The 19,782-nt window shown below is 47.6% G+C and overlaps 1 protein-coding gene across 3 annotated transcripts in view; it reads left to right on the top strand.

Moving 5' to 3' along the window:
- MYLK (myosin light chain kinase) overlaps positions 1–19,782 on the top strand; it is a 118,037-nt gene that overhangs the window by 50,238 nt on the left and 48,017 nt on the right. For all 3 annotated transcript variants that reach the window (XM_079155262.1, XM_079155261.1, XM_079155263.1), the window contains 3 exons: positions 4,161–4,247; positions 18,320–18,370; positions 19,335–19,462. In XM_079155262.1, coding sequence (XP_079011388.1) covers positions 4,161–4,247; positions 18,320–18,370; positions 19,335–19,462 — 266 coding nt within the window. The remainder of the gene's footprint in view (positions 1–4,160; positions 4,248–18,319; positions 18,371–19,334; positions 19,463–19,782) is intronic.

Raw genomic sequence — 19,782 nt, 5'->3', positions numbered from 1 at the left:
TGAGGTCAGAATGTGAAGGTTGGAGGGACGATCAGAGTTTTGTGCATATAAAGTTGGAGATGCCCATTAGGCAGCCCAAGGAGTCATGTCACATAAGCATCTAGATAAATCTAAAGCTAAGGAGGGAGATCAGGGTTGGATGCAGGGTATTGGGAGCCATCCACGTGCAGAGGCCATCAAATACCCTGGAACTGACTAAAGTCCCTAGGGGTGGATGGAGATGGAGATGGACAATGGAGGGAGGTGGCATCCAACATCGAGAGGTAGGGACAGGACAGGAGTTCACAAAAGAGTGGTCTCAGGTCCTGGATCCCAAATGATGAGCACCTGAAGAAGAAAAGAATAATCAGGATCAGTGTGTTGGATGTTGCTGCTGAGTAGAGTGGAGCCCGGGCATTGGCCACTAGATGTGCAACATGGAAATCGTTGGTGACCTTGACAGAAAGGTTAGAGGGCAGTGATAGTAATGACAGCCTCATTTGAAACAGAGAGCAAGTCACCTGTTCAAATTCACCTTTACTAACTGGGAATCTAAACCCAAGATTTGGCTCCTAAGCACTGTTGTCCACTGCCACCAGGGACATTGGCACTGCTATTTGTCACTGAACTGAGTTGGACCCACTCTTCATTGGCCTGGTCCTTCCATATTTTCCACTCCACTCCCACTTTAACTTTTATTCTTTAAATTGTCACAGGCAGTTAATGGGTATTGGGTTGAACTAAATAGAATTGCTATTTTTTAAGTCAAAAGCAATTAAGTGGTATGGTTCCACCCTGTATGAGCACATAAAGCACTTTAGCAGAGCACACGTGTGGAACGAGTACCCAGTAAGTGTCACCTGTTATTTTGCAACTCACTTCTCCGTCCTTCTTCTGTTGAGCTGGTGTTATTCCTGTTTTTCCAGTGAGGAAGATCAGCCTCAGAAAAGTTCAGAAACTTACCCAAGGATTCCCTAAACATCAGAGCCAGAAAGGAGCTCAAGTTCCCAACTAGAAAGTGCTGCCTTTTCACGCTAGCATACTGCTTGCTCTCTGCAGCAAGAGAGGCCAACTAGGAGGAATGGACCTCCTGGGAGAGGCTAGAGCCCAGCCCCTCTGCTGTGTCCCCTCATGGGACTCCTGGAAGCTCAGACCCACTCTTTAAAGCTTCCCAAGACCTTATTCCTCGGCCTAGGCCAGAGCTCAGGGATTCAACCTCTTGGGGGAAACAAAAGAAAAAATGCCAAAGGCCCTCTGGAGGGCTTGAGTCCAGAGTGAGCCCAGGGTTGGAAAGGGTGAGGCATTGTCCATATAAGGACAAGTTTCCCTCTCTCTGTTGAGGCCCCCCATTTCCCCACACCTCCAGCTTCCCTCTGCACACTTCGTCGGGTACACACCAGGCCAGCAAAGGACTCCTGCCCTGAGGCCCAGATCTAGAAATGAAGTTCAGTTTCATCACGAAATAGATTAAAATAGACAGAAAAGACAAGCTGCTCCTAAACTTTTATTACTATTATTTTTATCCCATGGACAGCCATGTGAGCACAAAGCTGGTTTTGATTAAGCATGTGGTCCTTCCAGCTATTCCTCACTGCAGTTCTCACGGAGGCGTAGTGGCTCAGCGTTCCTGCCTGGGCTCCCTGGTGCTGGCAGAGCCCCCACAGTGTTGGCCCCCTGCAGGGGCCCCCTGCAGGACTCCAGGTCTGGAGTGTGCCTGGCTTGAAACGGAAATTTGAGCCCTTTTCCTCATGGCCAGACAGAAAGATAAGGTGCAGCGAAACTTCTTCAAACAAGGATCAAAGTACATCCAGTGTGGTGGCTCACACATCCAGGGGGCCCACAGCACCCCAGAGCAGAGGACAGCACAGGGTGATAGGGGCTAGTCGCAGGGCTTTCTGAAGATAGAAAATGTTAGAGTCACCTCAGAGGAGGGGAGAGACTGTGGTTAGCAGAAAGAGCGAGTTTACTTAGGTAAAAGACCCTACTCAGTCTCCAGAGCACTGTTGCATGCATTCTTCCTTGTGAGGTAGAGAAAACAAGAGTCTTTCCCTTTGAACAGATAAGGAAACAGCCACAGGACAGTTTAAATGACTTGTCCAGGTTCTTCAGTTTGCTGATGACAAAGCCAAAACTAGAACCCCCTTCATTCCTTCCATGATGAAAGTAAAGCCCAGCACAACCCTCCTTTCAGAAGCCCAGGGAAACTGGGCCTCTCTTCCTTTGCTTGTTTCCACTCAGTTTTCTCACCTGTGGAAAAATAAACAAACAAACAAAACCCAATTCTTCTTTCTCTGCCTCCTCTGTGTTCTGAGATTTGCCAGGAGAAAGAGAGCTCTGAGCCAGGGAATGCAGAACTACACAAACATCCCCACCTCTCCTCCTCTGTGAAAAGGGGTAACGAAAGAAGTTTCTTTAAAGTCCTAAGGGAACTTTCTGTTCCTCCACCCAGCTCCACATAGAATTGGTGCCCCGGGGTGTGGGCAGCTCCCTGAGATCCAGGTGGTATTGGCTATGGATGACAAGGACCTGGGACTCACCATCTGGGGCTCTTTGCACTTCTGGAAGGTGGCAGAATTAGGGTGACATGCAGTGGGGGACTGGGTTATCAGGCACTGCTTCAAAGGATTTCTTCCGGTTTTGTCTGCTCACCTCCACCCCTGCCTATACTGCTAGGAAGTCCTACCAAGGCCCAAACCTTCCAACAGTTCCATGTATATGGCTTTCGCCCTTTCCAGTGGGAGATTGCCTCCCTGTCCAGCCCAGAGGCCTCTGAACTGAGGCTTTCCAGTTGGAGGTTGCCTCCCTGTCCAGCCCAGAGGCCTCTGAACTGAGGCTGCACAGTACCTCTATTGCTGGATTACCCAGCTCAGGGAGGGTGGGTAGGCATTAGGTGGGAAAGAAGGCTGACTAGTATTAGGCCTCAGAAATGATGCTGTGTGAAGAGACTAGCTTGGGCAGATCCACTTCTAGAGCAGGCAGGGACCCAGGTACCATGTAGAATGAGACCTGCTCCAGGCAGGAGCTCAGAGAGCCCATGAGACAAGAAGGATGTACCCCCAGCTCCTTCTTTCTGTGCTCCTGGTGTCCACCCCAGAGCCCAGACCAGGCAAGATCAGCCAGGGCTGCCATCCTGAAAGGGAGCGGGGCAAAATGGCCCTTCCTCCCCAGCCAGGCCCCTGGAATGTGGCCAACCTCATCTGGAAAGTGCCCCACCCTCCTTCCTCCCTCTGAGTTTCCTCTCTTCCAGAGCAGGAAAAAGAGGACTGCAAGGGGGCTCAGGGAGGTACCCACCCAGCGTATCCCCAAAGTGTTCCTTGTGGGGAAAGGAAGGTCAGAGAGCATAGTGACAGTGGTTCAGCAAGCTAGTTCTTATCTGAGTCCTGAGTGGTTCCCCCACAATTTTGTAAAGTCCAATCTCCTGGGGGCCCAGTGGGGGTCTTTTCTGCCCAGCCCCACCCAACCAGAGTGACTGTTCCCTGCTGCCCAACAGGGAGGGTTTCCTCAGGCATTATGTGGGCTTTGCCTTAACATGGGAGAGGGAGCCTGGAACAGAGGCCTAGGAGCAGCACCACCTGCACCCCCAGTATGTCTAATTCAGCTGCTGCTGCAGTGTTTCACCAGCCCTGTCTTGGGGAGGGGTAGCAGAAGCCCCCAAGTGGGTGCTCGCCTCAGTCTCAAGGGTACAAAAACATGTCTGAAGAATCAGAGCCTGACAGAAGGCCCCTCCAGTCCATGAGCTGTGTCCTCTCCTTCTCTGTGTGAGACCTCTTTTTGGAAGCTTTTTGGAAGTCTGGAACATTCAACTGAGTGAGTCCAGGGCCAAGGAAGGAAAAGATGTGGGACGTGGGGAGCTGAGCCAGAGGGTAGGATGGCCACAGCCTGGACAGCAGTGTTATTTCTGGCAGCCTCTGCAGAGGGGAGCATTAACCAGCTCCCAGTAGCCTATCCATCCATCTTGCCAGGGTGACTGTCCTATCACCTGATTTATCAGCCATGGCGGCCTTTCCTTCTTTGGTGCCAGCGGAGGGAGTGCCGGCTCAGCAGGCGCCGAGGGCCTCCCAGCGGAATGCAGGGTGGGTGGGCCGCAGTAGAGTTGAGGTGGGATCCTGACTGAGGTGCCTTCTCTATTCATCTCCTTGGACAGCCGCCCAGTGATGCTTGTGTTCCCTGTTTTGTTCCAGATGCTCCAGCGACTGAGAACACCAAGGCCCCAGAGATGAAATCCCGGAGGCCCAAGAGCTCTCTTCCCCCTGTGCTAGGAACGGAGAGTGAGTATTCACCTCACAAAGTCAAGGACACCCAGGACTGGAGGTGGTGTCAGAGCCTCCATCTCCTGAGAGTGCCCTCTGGCTTGAGCACCTCCAGGTCTGTCTTCTGCCCATACCCCACAGTGCCCAGTGACCTCCTGATGACCAAGCTGGTGGCCTTTCCTCATCTCCCTCCTTCCCCCACAACCTGTCCACAGCCTGGGGTGTTGCACATCTTCCCTATCCTACCCATGTCCCCCTCATCATCACTCATTTTTCACTTGTTATTGAGACCCCCACAAGAGCTAATTACTCCTCAGTTGACTCTGCTTTGCCAGGAGAACCTCCCTAAATTGTAATCATCCCATACTGAAATACCCAGTGGCCCTCAGCACCTGTGAAATCCCTTACAAGTGAACTTTTTGCATGATCCAGCCTATACATACCTATTGTGCTTGTGCACACGTGGTCCCGTGTGTCCTGGCTCCACTCTCTCCCAGATCTGCCCCTCACTCCCTTACTCCTATTTTACACTCAAGCCAGACTGAGCTCCTCAATGAACTTTGTTCATCCCCTGAGAGCCTCCTTGCATGCCTGTGCTCAGGTGCCTCTCTCCATGGGAAACCTTTCTGGCAAACGCCCACTGCAAAGCCAAATCATCCCCAAGTTCTTCCGCCTTTGAGCTCAAAGTAACTGTCTGGAAGCCCCCAGAGCATCAGCAGCTCCCTTTTCCACCAACTGTCTCCTTCCCAGTTGTGAAAATGGGTCCTTCTCTCATGGTACATTCCTTAAGGGCCTAGTGTGGGCCCTCAGAGTGACACACACTGTGCCTTGCTCCTGGAAGACCTTTCCTGGTGTCTTTCAGAGTCACATTGCAGGGTAGCATAAATATCCAGGGGTAAAGGAGCTTCTTCACCACCGGGCCATAGACAGTTCCTCCTTCCTTTTGGACCTCGCTTCCCCAGGGCCTATCCATCCATTAGGCTCAGTGCTGAGAAGTCACACTGCTCTACAGGCCCACAAAAATGTGCTGTCCTATGAAATTAGAAGAAAAAATGAACCGTTTTAAGACAATGTTTTGCATTCATAATATAAATCATCTTTTATGCCAGAGAAGTTGTGAACTATAATTTATATAATTAAAATACAATACATATAATATCTAGTTAAATATGTGTTAAGGAGAAAGGAGCCCAGGAAGGCAAAAGTCATAGAGCAGCCCTGGCTTCTATAGTGATTATTAGTATTTTGTTAGCAGAACTATCCTTTGAAACCTCCAGTTTCAACAGGGTCCAATTTACTTGAACCACTCCAGCATGCTGTTTTAAAACAAACGGCAGACAAGACAAGCTCTTACCTGGACAAATAGAGGAAAGTAATTAGCCTGATGACATGGAAAACCACTTCTCTTTTTTAATTATGTAGCCACGTTTTATGACTTTCACTTTATCCACCCTTTCTTCCTCCTTCCTTCCTTCCTTCCTTCCTTCCTTCCGTAAAGCAATGTGTTCACCTTCCTGATATTGCATTTGGGTTCCTTGAACACAGGCCTGAGCAGGGTGTCAGACTTTGGTGTGGTGGGGCAGCCAAAGTGAAAAGATTATTTCTCATGAATTTTTAACCAAAGTGGGGTAATCATCCCCAAGAATAGTGGAGGAACCGCTATCAAGAAGCCTCAGAGATCAAGTGTGGACATTAAGTAAGTTATTGAAAATGCAGAAAAACAAATCTAAGAAGAATCTAGTAGGGATGGGTTGATAGTTGTACTTTGCAAAATATTTTGGGGGACCATGCCATGTTGAATATGGGGAAATGAGAGCAGATGAGATGTTGCCCCGAAAAGAATACCCGGGAGGGACTCTGACGCGGGTATGATGTGGTAGTTGACTTCTCAGGGATAGAGGTTCAGCAGCCTCCTGTCCGGTGTAATCCTGAGGGAGGTGAGGCAGGGTCAAAGGGGAATCGTGGAGGAGAAAAACAAGCAGGAGACAATGAGCAGACGCAGAGCTGGGCTCTTTGCCCTGGAAAGTGGGAGGCTGTGGAAAACCCCAATCAAGCTGTCATCATCCGACTCTGGAGCCGCGGCTGGCGGCCCTGACTGCATATTAGTTTCACCTGGGGAGCTTGGACGCCACCACTGCCTGGGCTGCTCCCCAGACTAATTAAATCAGAACCTCAGGGTGGGAGCCGAGCTTCAGTATTTGTTTATGCTCCAGGTCAATCCAGTGTGTGGTCACATTGGAAAGCAACTGTCCAGAGGGAAGCTGGTGCCCCCCACTGTTGGTCTAGAGCAGCAGAAGAGTGTCTTCCTGCTGCCTCTGTGAAGTGTAGGGTGTACACCCTGATAACATGGGAGGGTCTCCCAAGGTGCGCTGTGGTATGGAGGGGCACAGCTGACAGAAAGCGCTTTGACTCGGTAGACAGTGCTCTCCATCACAGAATCATCTCCACTCTATGGAGGGCTTCCATGTTGGACTGACAGACATCTTATCCGTAAAGAATGTGTCTCCATGTACCCTCCTGGCCACATTGCATCCTTAGTGGCCCATCCATCCAGTGCCTGTTACTGTTGAGGGCATCAGCAGGGTGGTTCCTGTTGCTCACCACCTGCACACATCTGTGCTCTTGACCTTCAGAAACCTGCACCCTGGGTCACACACATCTTGGTTCCCAGAGTATCAGAAAAAGGTGGCTGCCCAGAGATGGGAAATGAAGGAGATATCTTTTAAGTCTGTGCCCCTAGTTCTTTTCTCCCTTTGGAGATAATTTATTGTTTATTAATTACATAAGTTACAAATGCACTCCTTCTCATTTAAGCATTTTGAACATCATAGGAGTATACCAAGTATAATGTGAAGTTCTCTTTTTTCTCCCCCCCACATCCACTTACCTCACAAATGTTTTGTTTCCTTTTTCTATGCATTTATATATTTGTAAACATGCGAATACAGCAGCAGGAATTTTTTCTCCATAGAAATGGAATCATGTCCATCTCTGCCACGTGCCTTGTTCCTTTAGCATTACCTTCTGCAGTCCCAGACATGTCCAATGTTATGAGTGGTCTGCGGTGTATGTGTGTACTTTTGTCAAGGGCCAAGAAGTACCTAATCTAAGAAGGAAATCCATCTTTCCTGAGGGAAGGGTGAGTGATTTTCCTGTCAAACGTTGTGGCCAGATCCCTCTCTGCCCAGCCTCCTGTTCCCAGGAAGGTAGTTTGGTCCTGTAAACCAGCAGTAGGGTGTGAGAGTGGATAAAGCTTATCCCCACTGTGGCCTGGGAACCTCACTATGGTTGAGCACCAAGGAGCCAAGTCAGTCTGCTCCCTACTCAGCTGACAGGAGAATGAAAGGAAATGGAACAAAGCACAAGCTGACCTGGCGTACACCGGCTCACAGATGCAAGGGGGAGGTGGGGGCAGTTGGGGAAGGTTTTAGAATGAGGGAACCTCAGGCCAGGTTATGAAGGAGGAGAGGAATGTAATTTGTGTGCTTTGGTTGAGGAGGAATGATAACATAAAAGGGGGAGGGAGGCCAGAGCTTGGAGCGAAACTGCAGATGCCAGAGTCAGGGAAGCTGAGCTGAGCCCCTGGGCAGCAGCCATTGCCTCAGGTGCTCTGGCTGGGTCCCTTCAGCTCTCTCATTTTGCTGGGCTACAAGGAGTTGCTGTTCCCATTTTGCAAATGAGTGAAACCGAGCCTTAGAGACAAAATTGTCCTGCCCCTGGGGCCTCCCAGCTGATAAGGAGTAGAACTGTGAGGCCGAGCCTGATCTCTGCTCCTGTCATAGCCCCCTGCACCTTGTCATCTCCGGGATGTACTCTGTGCTGTTCGCACGAGGCTGAGCAGAGCTTCCTCCAGTCTAGGGGGCAGCAGGATGAGATGGGGACTAGTCCTCAGGACTGGCAGAGGTCTGGCTGTCATTAAGCCAGGGGAGAGGGAGAGCAGCAGCTGGCATGCATACCTGGATCTAGAGACCTGTCAGCGTGTTTGCTGCATGCCCTCAATGGGATCTTTTTATATCTAATTTCAAAGTTACAAGAATAGTTAGTACAAGAAACTCTTAAATGCTCCTTGCTTGAGATTCAACAGTGATTTACATTTTGTTCCTTTTTTAATCATTTTCTGTGTATATATGCGTACATATTCATTTAGGTGAATGGATCCGTATTAGACCAAATTTCAGATCCCATGCCCTGGATTTCTAACTCATTGTGTCTCCTAAGAATGTAACCACAGTGCAATTGTTGAAGTCAGGAAATTGACATTGAACAATGCTGTTCTCTCATCAACCCACAGTCTACCTCTAGTTCTGTTAGTTGGCCAGTAATACCTTTTGTGGATATCTTTTTCTCCTCTTTATGAGAATTTAATACCAACACTCCTGAAACACCATCAACTCCTCCAGCTCAGAGTGGGTCCTCTCCTATCTTGGAGACAGAACCAGGAGAAGTGCATAGGTCCAGGAAAGATGCACCCCAAACTCCTCTGCCTGTACCGAATTGAGTATGGGGAAGTAGGAACACCTCAGTGAACCTCCAAATGCAATTTACTATAATCAGTTCTAGCTAGAACAATACTTAGTCATGAGTCCTAGGAAGAAAGCCCCTGGGCCAGGAAGTAGGAGTCAGAGGTGTTGGTTCTCCCACTAATTAAATATGTGCCCCTGTCAAAGCCCTGTGTCTCTCTATAGCAGGCTTCCTCACCTGTCTGACCCCCAGGCTTTTCCAGCTGTGCCATCAGTCCACTGGAAGGGAAGGTCTGAAGTGACACAGTTCAGGTGAGGCCAGCTAAGTCCCCTCCTTCCTGGCATCTGATGTGTGAAACAGTCTGAAGCCCGCTCAGCATAGTGGAGGTTACACAGAGGTGCAGACGTCCTGCAGGCTAGGAGGCCCTAAGCGTAAGGACCGTGTTCAAAGTGTTCCAGTCAGAGGGAATCTGAGTGGCCAGGAAGGTTCTTAGTTCTTTTGTGTGAAGGAAGACAAACATGTTGCCTGTGTGAGGGACAAATCTCTGGGGCATAAGAATCTCTGGAGTTTTAGAAAATGTAGATGAAGGGGCTGGGTATAACTCAGTGGTAAAATGTGCGCTGAGCATGCATGAGACCCTGGGTTTGATTGATCCCCAGCACCCCAAAAGAAAAAGAAAATATAGGTGAGGCGATGCCAGCTTGATAAACAGATTCAAGGATTCCTCCTATTAATCTGTACAAACTGGTGATCTTTTGAAGAGATCAGTGAGCATTTTACAACTTGAGTAGCTGGCCTCTAAGTGGGTTCATAATAAATATTTGATTTTTCTATCAATTCATGAATTTCATGCTTTAGGGTTCCTGCCTCCATTGTGATTTAGGGATGATGCAGATGGAATATCCCTTTGTATTCCATGCCTGGCCTTGAGCCTCATCTCTGACATTGGACCATCCCAGTCACCATGATAGACTGTCTCAGATTATGATGCTTTTATTTTATTTTATTTATGTTATTTTTGCTATACCAGGGCTTCATGCATGTATGCCAGGCAAGTGCTCTACCACAGAGCTACATACCAGCCCAACCCCTGCCCACATTTTTTTATGGCAGGGTCTACTTTGTTGCCGAGTCTGGCCTCAAACTAGCAATCCTCCTACCTCAGCTCCCTGAGTTGCTGGGATTACAGGTGTGCACCACTGATACTTTTAAATATTTTTGCCATCACCCCCCATGTGTCTCTCTGAAACCAAAAGTCGTGTCAACTTGAAAGCATTTTTGGATATCAAACAGTGTCCAGTTTTTATGAAGGTTTCCCCAAGATCAAATGTTTCTTGTAAACATTCTTTGCAGGTTGTGGGGGGGGGGGGGGGTACTAGGTCCTGAAAGGACTTCATGGGCTGGAAGGAAATGCTGGAGAGATTGAGATTTGACATCAAGACTTGCCTGACAGTGAAAGATATGGGACTCCTGGAGAGAAGCTGAGATTTTTCCATAAACATTTCTGAAAGCAGGCAGCAACTCCACTTTCTCCCAACCAAAGTGGTGGCTGATCTATAGATGTAGTAGTGCCCAGCACCCCACCCCTGACACATGAACATATATGTGACCCTGTGATGTCCACCCATCATGCTACTACCTCTAATTTCTTCCCCAGCTCACCCAGTGTCTCCCATAATCCAGTTAACTGGTGACAGGTCCTCTCCAGGAGGGCACCACAGGCAGTGCTGGCCCTGCTGCGCAGCCATCTTGAGCTGCCTCCTTCTCAAATGTCCTGATATTCCATGTCTTTAGGGCTTGGCAATGGGGTTTTTCAGAAACCAGGGAAGCTGTGTCCTTCTAGAATCTTCCTAATGTGAGGGAAGGTGAATGGAAAATTTACGCAGAGATTTTAGTTCTAGGAAAACAACCACTATTTCTCCACAAGTCTGTAAGGACACACTGGAAGGAAGTCAGTGCATGCAAAAGGGAAAGGGGCCTTGAACTTGCCCTGGTGCTGGGCAGTAGGATTCAGTCTTCTACCCAGAAACTCTCCAGCTACCCTCTTGGGGTAGGTGCTCACTTCATACTTAACCCAGCCTGTGTCCCTTTCAGGAGTCTTTTGGAGTAAGTGAGTACCGATTTGGGGAATTGTGAAGAGTTTGATGTCTATTTTTAGTTAACTACTTAAAAAGGGAAATGTCCCTAGAGAGGCTGAGATCCAGGGACCTGCCTGTACCCAAGGCCATTAGTGCAAGATCTCTTAATTCTCCTCTCAGACTCTTCACTCTTGGCAGGAATGCACTTTTCTGTCTTCAGATTGAGTGGTCTGTAGGCTATGAGGCAATAATTTGCTCTCTTCCAAGAGAGAAGAAAAGTTCTTGAGACTGGGACTATGTTAGACTTGGGTGGTCTGGACCAGAAGCAAAAGTCAGATGACCTGATGGCAGACATTAGGGAACTGCTTTCCCCAGTCCTGCCCCAGGCTTTCAAACTTCATGCTTTGATGTGTGATTATTTTATTGGGTTATTTCACTTCTAGCCTCAGTCTCTTGTCTACTGTGGAAGACTCAACACTTGGCCATTTTGATCTAGAAGGTGACAGAACAGAGACTTCTCATCATAGAAAGTTGCACAAGGATTCAAGTCCCAGAGTTCTTAATCTTTCAACATCAGAGCCCAGGACTAGAAGGGGGGTATTCCTTGGGAATTCCCAGATAACAGAGACCTTTGGGGTTCCACTCATTCCTTTTTTTTTTTTTTTTTTTTTTTTGTGGTGCTGGGGATTGAACCCAGGGCTTTGTGCTTACAAAACAAGCACTACCAACTGAGCTATCTCCCCAGTCCCACTTATTCCTTTAATAGCTACTTATCAAGCATGTGCCAGGTACTATGCTAAGCACCAGGGATACAGAAGGGACCCTGCTGCTGTCCTCAGGGAACTTGCTGTAGTACATGCATATCGGGAGCTGATTTTGGCAATGGTAGTACATTGGATAAACATTGTGACAGACGCACCTCAGAGGGGCATGAACTCAGCCTGGTGGTAGCAATGCTGAGACCTGCCTGAAGACTGTGCAAGACTCAGCCCAGAGAGGGGGCACCAGCCTGCGCAAAGAGGAGAAGGCAAAGGCTGGCGTTGCAGAAACCAAATGATATTCAATGTGGAGTATAGAGCACTGCCACCCAAAGGACTGTGCAGGGACCACCTACAGCACCTGGAAGCCTGGAATCTGTTTTTAACACGTTTTCCAGGTGATCACAATACAGGCTAGATTGTAAGAAACATGGATATTGAGTAGGGCATGATGGAGGTGCTCCCTAAGAGGGAGCAGTGGCAAAGAATACTGGAGATGGAAGCCAGGGGCAGCTCAAAGACCTGATCAGGTCAGGTGGTCTTGGTCCTGAGTGGCAGTGGGCAGCCACTGAAGAGGTTTCAGTCAGTGGAATGACTTCAGATTTTTATTTGAGATTACTTTGGCCCGGGTGACTGTTGTGTTGGGACGAGGCTGGGGGTGATACACTTTGGACTAGATGGCAATGGTGGGCATTTGGGAAATAGCAAACTGAGCAGGTATTTAGTTGATGAAATCAGTGGGCATTTGTGAGTGGATATGGCCTCGGAAGAGATGAGGACAGGAGCAGTTTAGAGAGAAGGTCCTGGATTTGGTTTTGGAGATATGGGCTTGCAGTATGTTTGGCATCTCCCAAGGAGATGGTGGTTGGGTGGTTGGATGCAAAGGTGTGAACTCAGGAGAGAGTTGGCTCCGGGGGAAAATGTGGATAGGAGAGGGGAATAGAAAAGAGGACTAAGTACCCAAAGACATTGAAGTTTGAGGGGGCCAGACTGTGCCAGGAGGAATGTGTTGCCTGGGGCTTCCTGCCCCATGGAGGCTCCTGAATCCCTCCTTAGAGGGGCAGACTGCGAGGCAAGTTAGAGGGAGTGATCTGCCCTCCTCCCTCAACTCCCTGTGGCTAGTAGCCAACATGGAATTTGCAAAATGGTTGGATTTCATTTTCCTTCTAGGATATTTCTCCCTGACAGTGGTGGGAACAGAAGGGTTGGAGTGTTGGAGAAGGGGACAAGAGACAAAGGGCCAACAGGAATAGTAAGATAATAAGCATGAGTCCAGAGGAGAGGAAACTGGGTAGTGACCCAAGGAGTCCTAAGAGTTTGGGCATCTGAACCAGCAAGAGGATCCAAATTGCAGAGAAGCACAAGGTGCTGAGCAGAGGCCTCATGTAGGTGCAAAGCTGAGCTGATCCACAGGTAGCCCACTAAGTAGTTGAGGAGCTACAGAAGAAATAGAGAAGTCCTCTGGGAATCTGCTTGTTTGGGAAAGAGGGGGAGGGGTGGCAGTAGAGCATGCACTGTATGCTGTATTTCTTTACAACAGATTTTATTTATGCTTTTCACATTTTTTAAATGTGTAAACTGAATCTCTAAGAAGTTAAATAACAAGCTTTAAGCCACACAGCTTAGTGAGTGACAAGCAGAACTGAACCCAAGTCTAACTCCAGAGCTCGTGGCCCTTCTGCAGTTCTAGAGAAGGAGAGAGAAGGGTCTCCATACCTGGGTTGGAGCACAGCCTTAGCCTTAGCTGGAGGAAGAAAGCAGCCAGACAAGGGATGACAGGAGATTGTGGTCCTATTTCTAGCTGGGCCACACCTGTTTCTATGAACTTGGCAAGCCACCTGACTTCATGAGACTCTCCTCTGTAAAATGAAAGCATGGTGAGGTGGCCCTGTTTGTGTGTGTTTGGGGTAAGAACCACGTGGGGATGTCCCTCTGAAGAAACTTGGTTTTAGAATCCTATGACTCTGCCTCCCTACAAACACCAGAACACCATTAATGAATTCCAGCAGATGGTCATATAAAATATGTATAGCATACAGAACATTGTTAACATTTAAAATTGTTGTTACTGATAGGAATCAAACCAGCTTCAAATGCTAGCCAACTCAAACAGCGTAGTTCCAAATTTATAGAACAAAAATATAGCCTTCAATCCTATTTAACTGTAACATTAAAAGATCCATATTAGTTAGGACTCTACTTCTAGCCATGTAGATTAACCCAGAGCCACCAAGCATAGGGTGTGACTTAGGAGTCTGATTTCCTGCTGCCCCTTCTCCTTGTGAACTCCTAGCTCACCGTCCACCACAAGGGACTGCCAACCTCCTTCCCCCACCCCCCTCTGCCAGAGCTCATCCATAACTGCATTATGTGCTGGGGCTGCCATAGCAAGTCACCATGTGCTAGGTAAACAAGAGAAATTTAGTTTCTTGCAGTTCTGGAGCCCGAAATCCAAGATCAAGTTCTCTCTCCTTGGCTCATAAATGGTCATCTTCTCCCTGTATTGTCACATGATCTTCGGTGTGTATGCGTGTGCCCCCAGTCAGTTGGAGTTTCTTTCTCTCTTCTTGATGCGCTTCCCATGCCACTCCCACTCCTCACATGCCCCCCACTTCCCTCCTTCTTATAAAGACACCAATCAGATTGGATTAGGGCCCACTCTTATGACCTATTTCAACATAATCACCTCTTTTAAGGCCCTGTCTTCAAATATAGTCAAATTTTTAGAAACTGGGGTTAGGACTTCAAGGTATGAATTTGAGGGTAGTTCCCCATCCCATCCCCCACCCAGCTCCTCTGAACTGAAGGCCTCTCCCTCCTGAGAAGGTCGGATCATCTTTGGTAGACACCCTCTCTCCTTCCCTTGAAGTCGGTCCCTTCCCAGCAACCCTGGGTGAAGGCAGACAGGGACTCCGTGGCCCAGCCAGTCATGGAGTCTCATAGTTGGTTTTCCTAGCATCTTTAGGTTCTCCTACCCTCTCCCACAAGTCCTGGCCTTCTGTCTTCCTACCTGTCCTCTTCTCTCCCCTGAGGAGAGACTTTGAGTTGGCATTTCCCATTCTGTCACCCTGATCCTCTTCTCTGTGGAAGCCCTTTCCCAGTCTGTCCACCACTCTTCTGTGGTGGCATCCCTCCTAGTCTCCTTCTCCTCTCTGAGGGGGCCACCTGGGATCAAACCTGGCCCCTTCTCATCTTTCATCTTATTCTTCCCCGCAAACAACCAACCCAGCTTCACAGTTCCCTTGTTAATCTGAAATCTGAAATCTTTCCCTTCCAGTCTCCACCAACCTCTCTCTAGGATTTTGCTCCTGGGCTTGTAGCCTACATACACATTGATCCTTTCATCCACACATTCACTTGACCCATCCAGGCATCTTTCACTCCCAGATACCATATTCTTTCAATATAATTTCCCCCATCTAAGCAAGAAACCTCCAAGTTATTCTTCTTCCTTCCTCTGTCTCTCATTTGTATTATCTCTTCTGTGTGGGCCATGATCAGTGCCTTCTGAGATTGGGCAGTATCCTCCTAACAGGATATCCTTGTCCCCCAGGAGTCAGAACTGGCTATAGTGGACCTCTAGCCCAGTCTGAGGGCTGTTTGTGTGAGGACTTCCTGTTCACTCAGGACAAAGGCCTAACTCTCAAACTTGGCTTTTGAGACTAGCACTGTCCAGTACAACTTTCTGTAATGGTAGGAATGTTCTATCTGCACAGTGTGAGAGCTGTTACCCATGTGTGACTCTTGAGCACTTAAAATGTGAATAGTGTAACAGAGGAACCACATTTTTTATTTTCTTTAAGTTGCCACACTATCTTCGCACCACTGTTCCCTGTTACCAGCCTCACACCGGACATCCTCCACCAAACACCACCCTGCTCTCAACTCAGAGACCCCATCTGCTGCTGACTTGGGAGCTCTTCCCTCTGCATGTCAGCCCTTCCTAGTCCTCAGGTTCCTCCCATGCCCCATGCTCAGCCTTTTGACCAGGTTCCCAACCCATAGTGTTGTATCTTTCTCCTGCATGTAAACAACCACACTGATAGCACACAAATTAGTATTTCTGTTTAGCTTTTCTTTTTATTTTAGTCAGCTTTTTCACTACTGTGATTAAAGGACCCAACCAGAACAACTGTAAAGGAGAAAAGGTTTATTTAGGGGCTCATGGTTTCTGAGGTCTCGCTCCAGAAACAGTCGGCTGGCTTTATTCCTCAGGTCTCTACGTGAGGCAGGAATAACATGGTGGAAGAGTGTGGCAGAGGGAAGCATCACACATGATGATCAGGAAGCAGAGACTCCATTTGCCATTTTCAAATATATACCCCAAAGCCACGCCCTAATTCCCACCTCCTCCAGCCACACCTACCACTTCAGTTACTACTCTTAATCCCTATCGGGATTAATTCCACTGACTGGGTTAAGATTCTCACAATCCGATCATTTCTCCTCTGAACCTTCTTGCATTGTCTCACACATCAGTTCTCACCTCGAAACCATACACTTTTGAAATAATTTCAGACTTAGAAAAAAATTACAAAACGAATACAAATAATTCTTATACCTCTCATCCAGATTCCTTAGATATTAACATTTTACTGTTTGGTTTTTCATACATTCTTTCCCTCTCTGTTTCCATCTCTTTCCCTTTACCTCTCCACACACCCACATACATATACATACATGTGTATGCATATACTTATGTTTTATGAGCAATTTGAAAGAAAGTTGCACCCATAATACCCATATACTTAAATACTTCAGCATGCATTTTTCCTCCAGATAGGGACCATCTCTTATAAAGCCACAGTTTGATAATCAAAATAGGAAATTAACACTGATACAATACCATTGTCTTATTTATTGACCTTATTCAAGTGCTGCCAAATATCTTATAAATATCCTTTATGGCAAAAGGTTTTAAAAACAAAAAAGCCCTTCCAGCTGTATGCACATCCTAATATGTAGGGCCTTGAGGATAAGCCCTGATTTCTTACATAGATTGGTTTGCCCCCAGTACCCATGCCAGGAGTATGTACTGGTCACACATAGAAGACCCTCTGATTTGGGAGATGGGTGGATGGAGAATTAATGCAGTGAGCCAGGGTGAACTTGGGGAAGCAGGCCTTGACCTGTAGCTGTAGCCATCAGTTCCTTGTCCTCAGAGTGTTTCTGTCGGTTTGCCTCCTCTCAGGAGCCCTCCTGGGGAATTCAGCCAGGTGCAACCCTCTTCCCTCTGTAGAAACGCACAGCTGATTTTTCACACAGTTAGCTAAGCTGCCTGTGGTCACCAGCAGCACCACAGTCAGCTCAAGACATGGTGCTGCTGCTCTGCAGTCTTCAGAGGTGAAGCAATGTGTGTGTATAATTGTTAAAACTAACTCACTTGTTCATTCAACAGTTATCGAGGGCCTACTATGTGCCAGCAAGCTAGGTGTACAGTAGTAAGTAAAGAAAAATCCCTGTCCTCAGAATTACACTTTAGTGGGAGGGAATGGCAAACAGGAAATAAGTATATGGTCTGTCACATGGTGATAAGTGTCTAGAGAGGACAGTACCTCAAAGTAAGGCTGGTAAGGAGTACTGGGGACAGGGCCTACAATCTGTAGAGGGTGGCTAGGGATGATCTCATGGGTGAGATGACTTTTCCCCACTTTGTATATTAAGGTATAATCCCTGCAGTATCCTTCACCCTTTCTAATGCACAGTTCTGTGAGCCTTGGCAAACTTACATAAGCACATGATGACCACCCCAGTCAAGATAACAATCCTGTCACCTCAAGACATTTCCCTGTGCCCCTTGGTAGTCAGCCATCCACACCCCACCTCTGACAGCTGTTGATCTGTTCTCTGTCCTTAGAGTTTTGCCCTTTCTAGAATATCATAGAATTATACAACACAAAACCTTTGAATCTGGCTTCTCTTAACTGTAATTCATCCATGTTGTATGTACCCATAGTTTGTTCCTTTTTGTTGCTGAGAAGTATTTCATTGTATCAGTGTCCCATGAACCATTCATTCTCCAGCTGAGAAATACTGGGTTAGCTTCTGATTTGGGGAAACTGTATATAAAGCCACTGTAAGCATCACATGCCGATTTTTTTGTACATGTACCTTTATATTTCACTTGAATAAATAGGTTAGAGGACTTCTGAGCAAAGAGCTGAAAGAAATATGAAAACAAACCATGAAAATAGTTGAGGATATGTCAGCACATGTACCATATTATTTAGCCAAGTGGATAGATTTGTACTGTAGAACTTTTCTTTTTGAGTCATTTTTCTTAATTCAGTTATTTGGAGAAAGTAGGGTCGAACAAGAGGATGCCATTCATTCATTGATCTATTCAACAAACATTAAAAAAAAAAAAAAAAAAAAGCCACCAGTCCACAGTCTGTGACCCATAGGAAGCCTGAGATCCTTGGATCCACACCAAGGACTAATTTTAGTTGCTTTATCTGACATAATTTCCTTTCTCAGTTTCCTGAAAGTTGGGGTAAGAGAAGAGTCAGTCAGTTTCGGGTTATCATCTCTGAATAGGACTACGGGCATTTTTTGAGTTTTTATCTCATTGGAGGCTCCAGGGACCCTTTCAGAGGCGCCTGAGAACTCAAGTCCAATTGATCATGAGATTGTCGCAGGAGAAGGGCAAGGAGAAGATTCTGGAGAGACATATTAAAATGAGGGTTCCCCGTGGATGAGGAGCCAGTGGGCAAGACAGCCGCCTCCCAGGATTCAGGAGCTTTGTGGAAAAACAGAACAGACAGAAACTAACTTGTGAACTTTCTCGTTTCAGGTGATGCAACTGTAAAAAAGAAACCTGCTCCCAAGACACCTCCGAAGGCAGGTAATTAGTCATAGCCCGCCTGGGGCCAGAGAGTCATCTGCCGCAGGGGCTTTTCCTTTACCCTACAGGACTGGCCCACTGGGTATGTGATCAGGAGACCCTTCCCCAGTTCAAACTGCATTTATCAGGTGGAGTCTGCTCCTTGAACAGGGCCTCTGGCCAGCTGGTGCCTGGACCTCTTCCCTGCACATCCTGCTTCCCCCTGTGCATATAGCATCACATGGTCCCCACAGCTTTCCCATCCCTTCTGCAAAATTCTGCCACACTCTTCACCCTCTGCTCTGCCCCCATGTGGATGACTCACTTTGTGCTGCTTCTGTGTCCTGCTCTGGTATGTCCTTGTTCATGGAGACCCTGTCTATTTTCCATGGAAGGGTGTGAACTGCATTGAGCCTGTCAGCTAACTGGTCAGAGGTCAGATGGCAGGGCACTGCCAAGTTAATGAGTTAATTATGGCCAGTAAGGAGTACTGGGGACAGGGACTACAATCTGTAGAGGGTGGCTAGGGATGATCTCATGCGTAAAATGGCTTTCCCCCACTGACTGTATTAAGGTGTAATTTCCCTGCAGTATTCTTCATCCTTTCTAGTGCACAGTTCTGTGAACCTTGGCAATCACATGATGACCACCCCATTAGTGCCAAACCCATTAGCAGTCATTTGTATAGGATGTAGGATATAGATTCACACTACTGGGGTGAGATGCAAATTTCAGCATGACCAATAAGTAGAGAATTATGCCAAATAAATTGTGTGGGTTCCATCAAGGGAATTGGAATAAAGAAATGAATAAACCTAGCTTGTCCCTGAGCTCGGATTTCTAGAATAAGGGTCAGTGTCCTTACTGTTAGCGTGAGGGTTCTGGAAGGCAACGGAAGAGCCAGCATACCAACATGGATAGTGAGTGACATCACTTAGGCCTGGGGCCTCCTCCGTCTTGCCTACTTTCTGCTCGTCCTCTCCAGCTATGCCCCCTCAGATCATCCAGTTCCCTGAGGACCAAAAGGTGCGTGCAGGAGAGTCTGTGGAGCTGTTTGGCAAAGTGACTGGCACCCAGCCTATCACCTGTACCTGGATGAAGTTCCGAAAGCAGGTCAGTAGCAGGAGGGGGTGGCCCAAAGACAACCCACAGCCCCTGAACCAAAAGGAGTAAGAAATGCTCTTCATCAATTTAGAGAGACCTCCCCAACCTACCCACCATCCACCCACCAAACCTAAGGTTTTACTTAAAGTTTCCCCCAAGTCTATCAAAAGCCCTACTTTATAGACATTTTGTATAATCAAATTACTCATGACCCCCATTTGATCATGGTATCTGCCTAGAATCCCCATTCAGAGTCAGGAACCTTGAACCACGACCTCAGATGACTGCTCAGATGGCATGAGCGCTCTATGATCCTATACCAGCCTGCT

Source organism: Sciurus vulgaris (genome assembly GCF_902686455.1).
Source record: "Sciurus vulgaris genome assembly, chromosome: 10".
In the NCBI taxonomy this organism is placed as follows: domain Eukaryota; kingdom Metazoa; phylum Chordata; class Mammalia; order Rodentia; family Sciuridae; genus Sciurus; species Sciurus vulgaris.
This window is presented reverse-complemented; position numbering and strand designations above follow the sequence as displayed.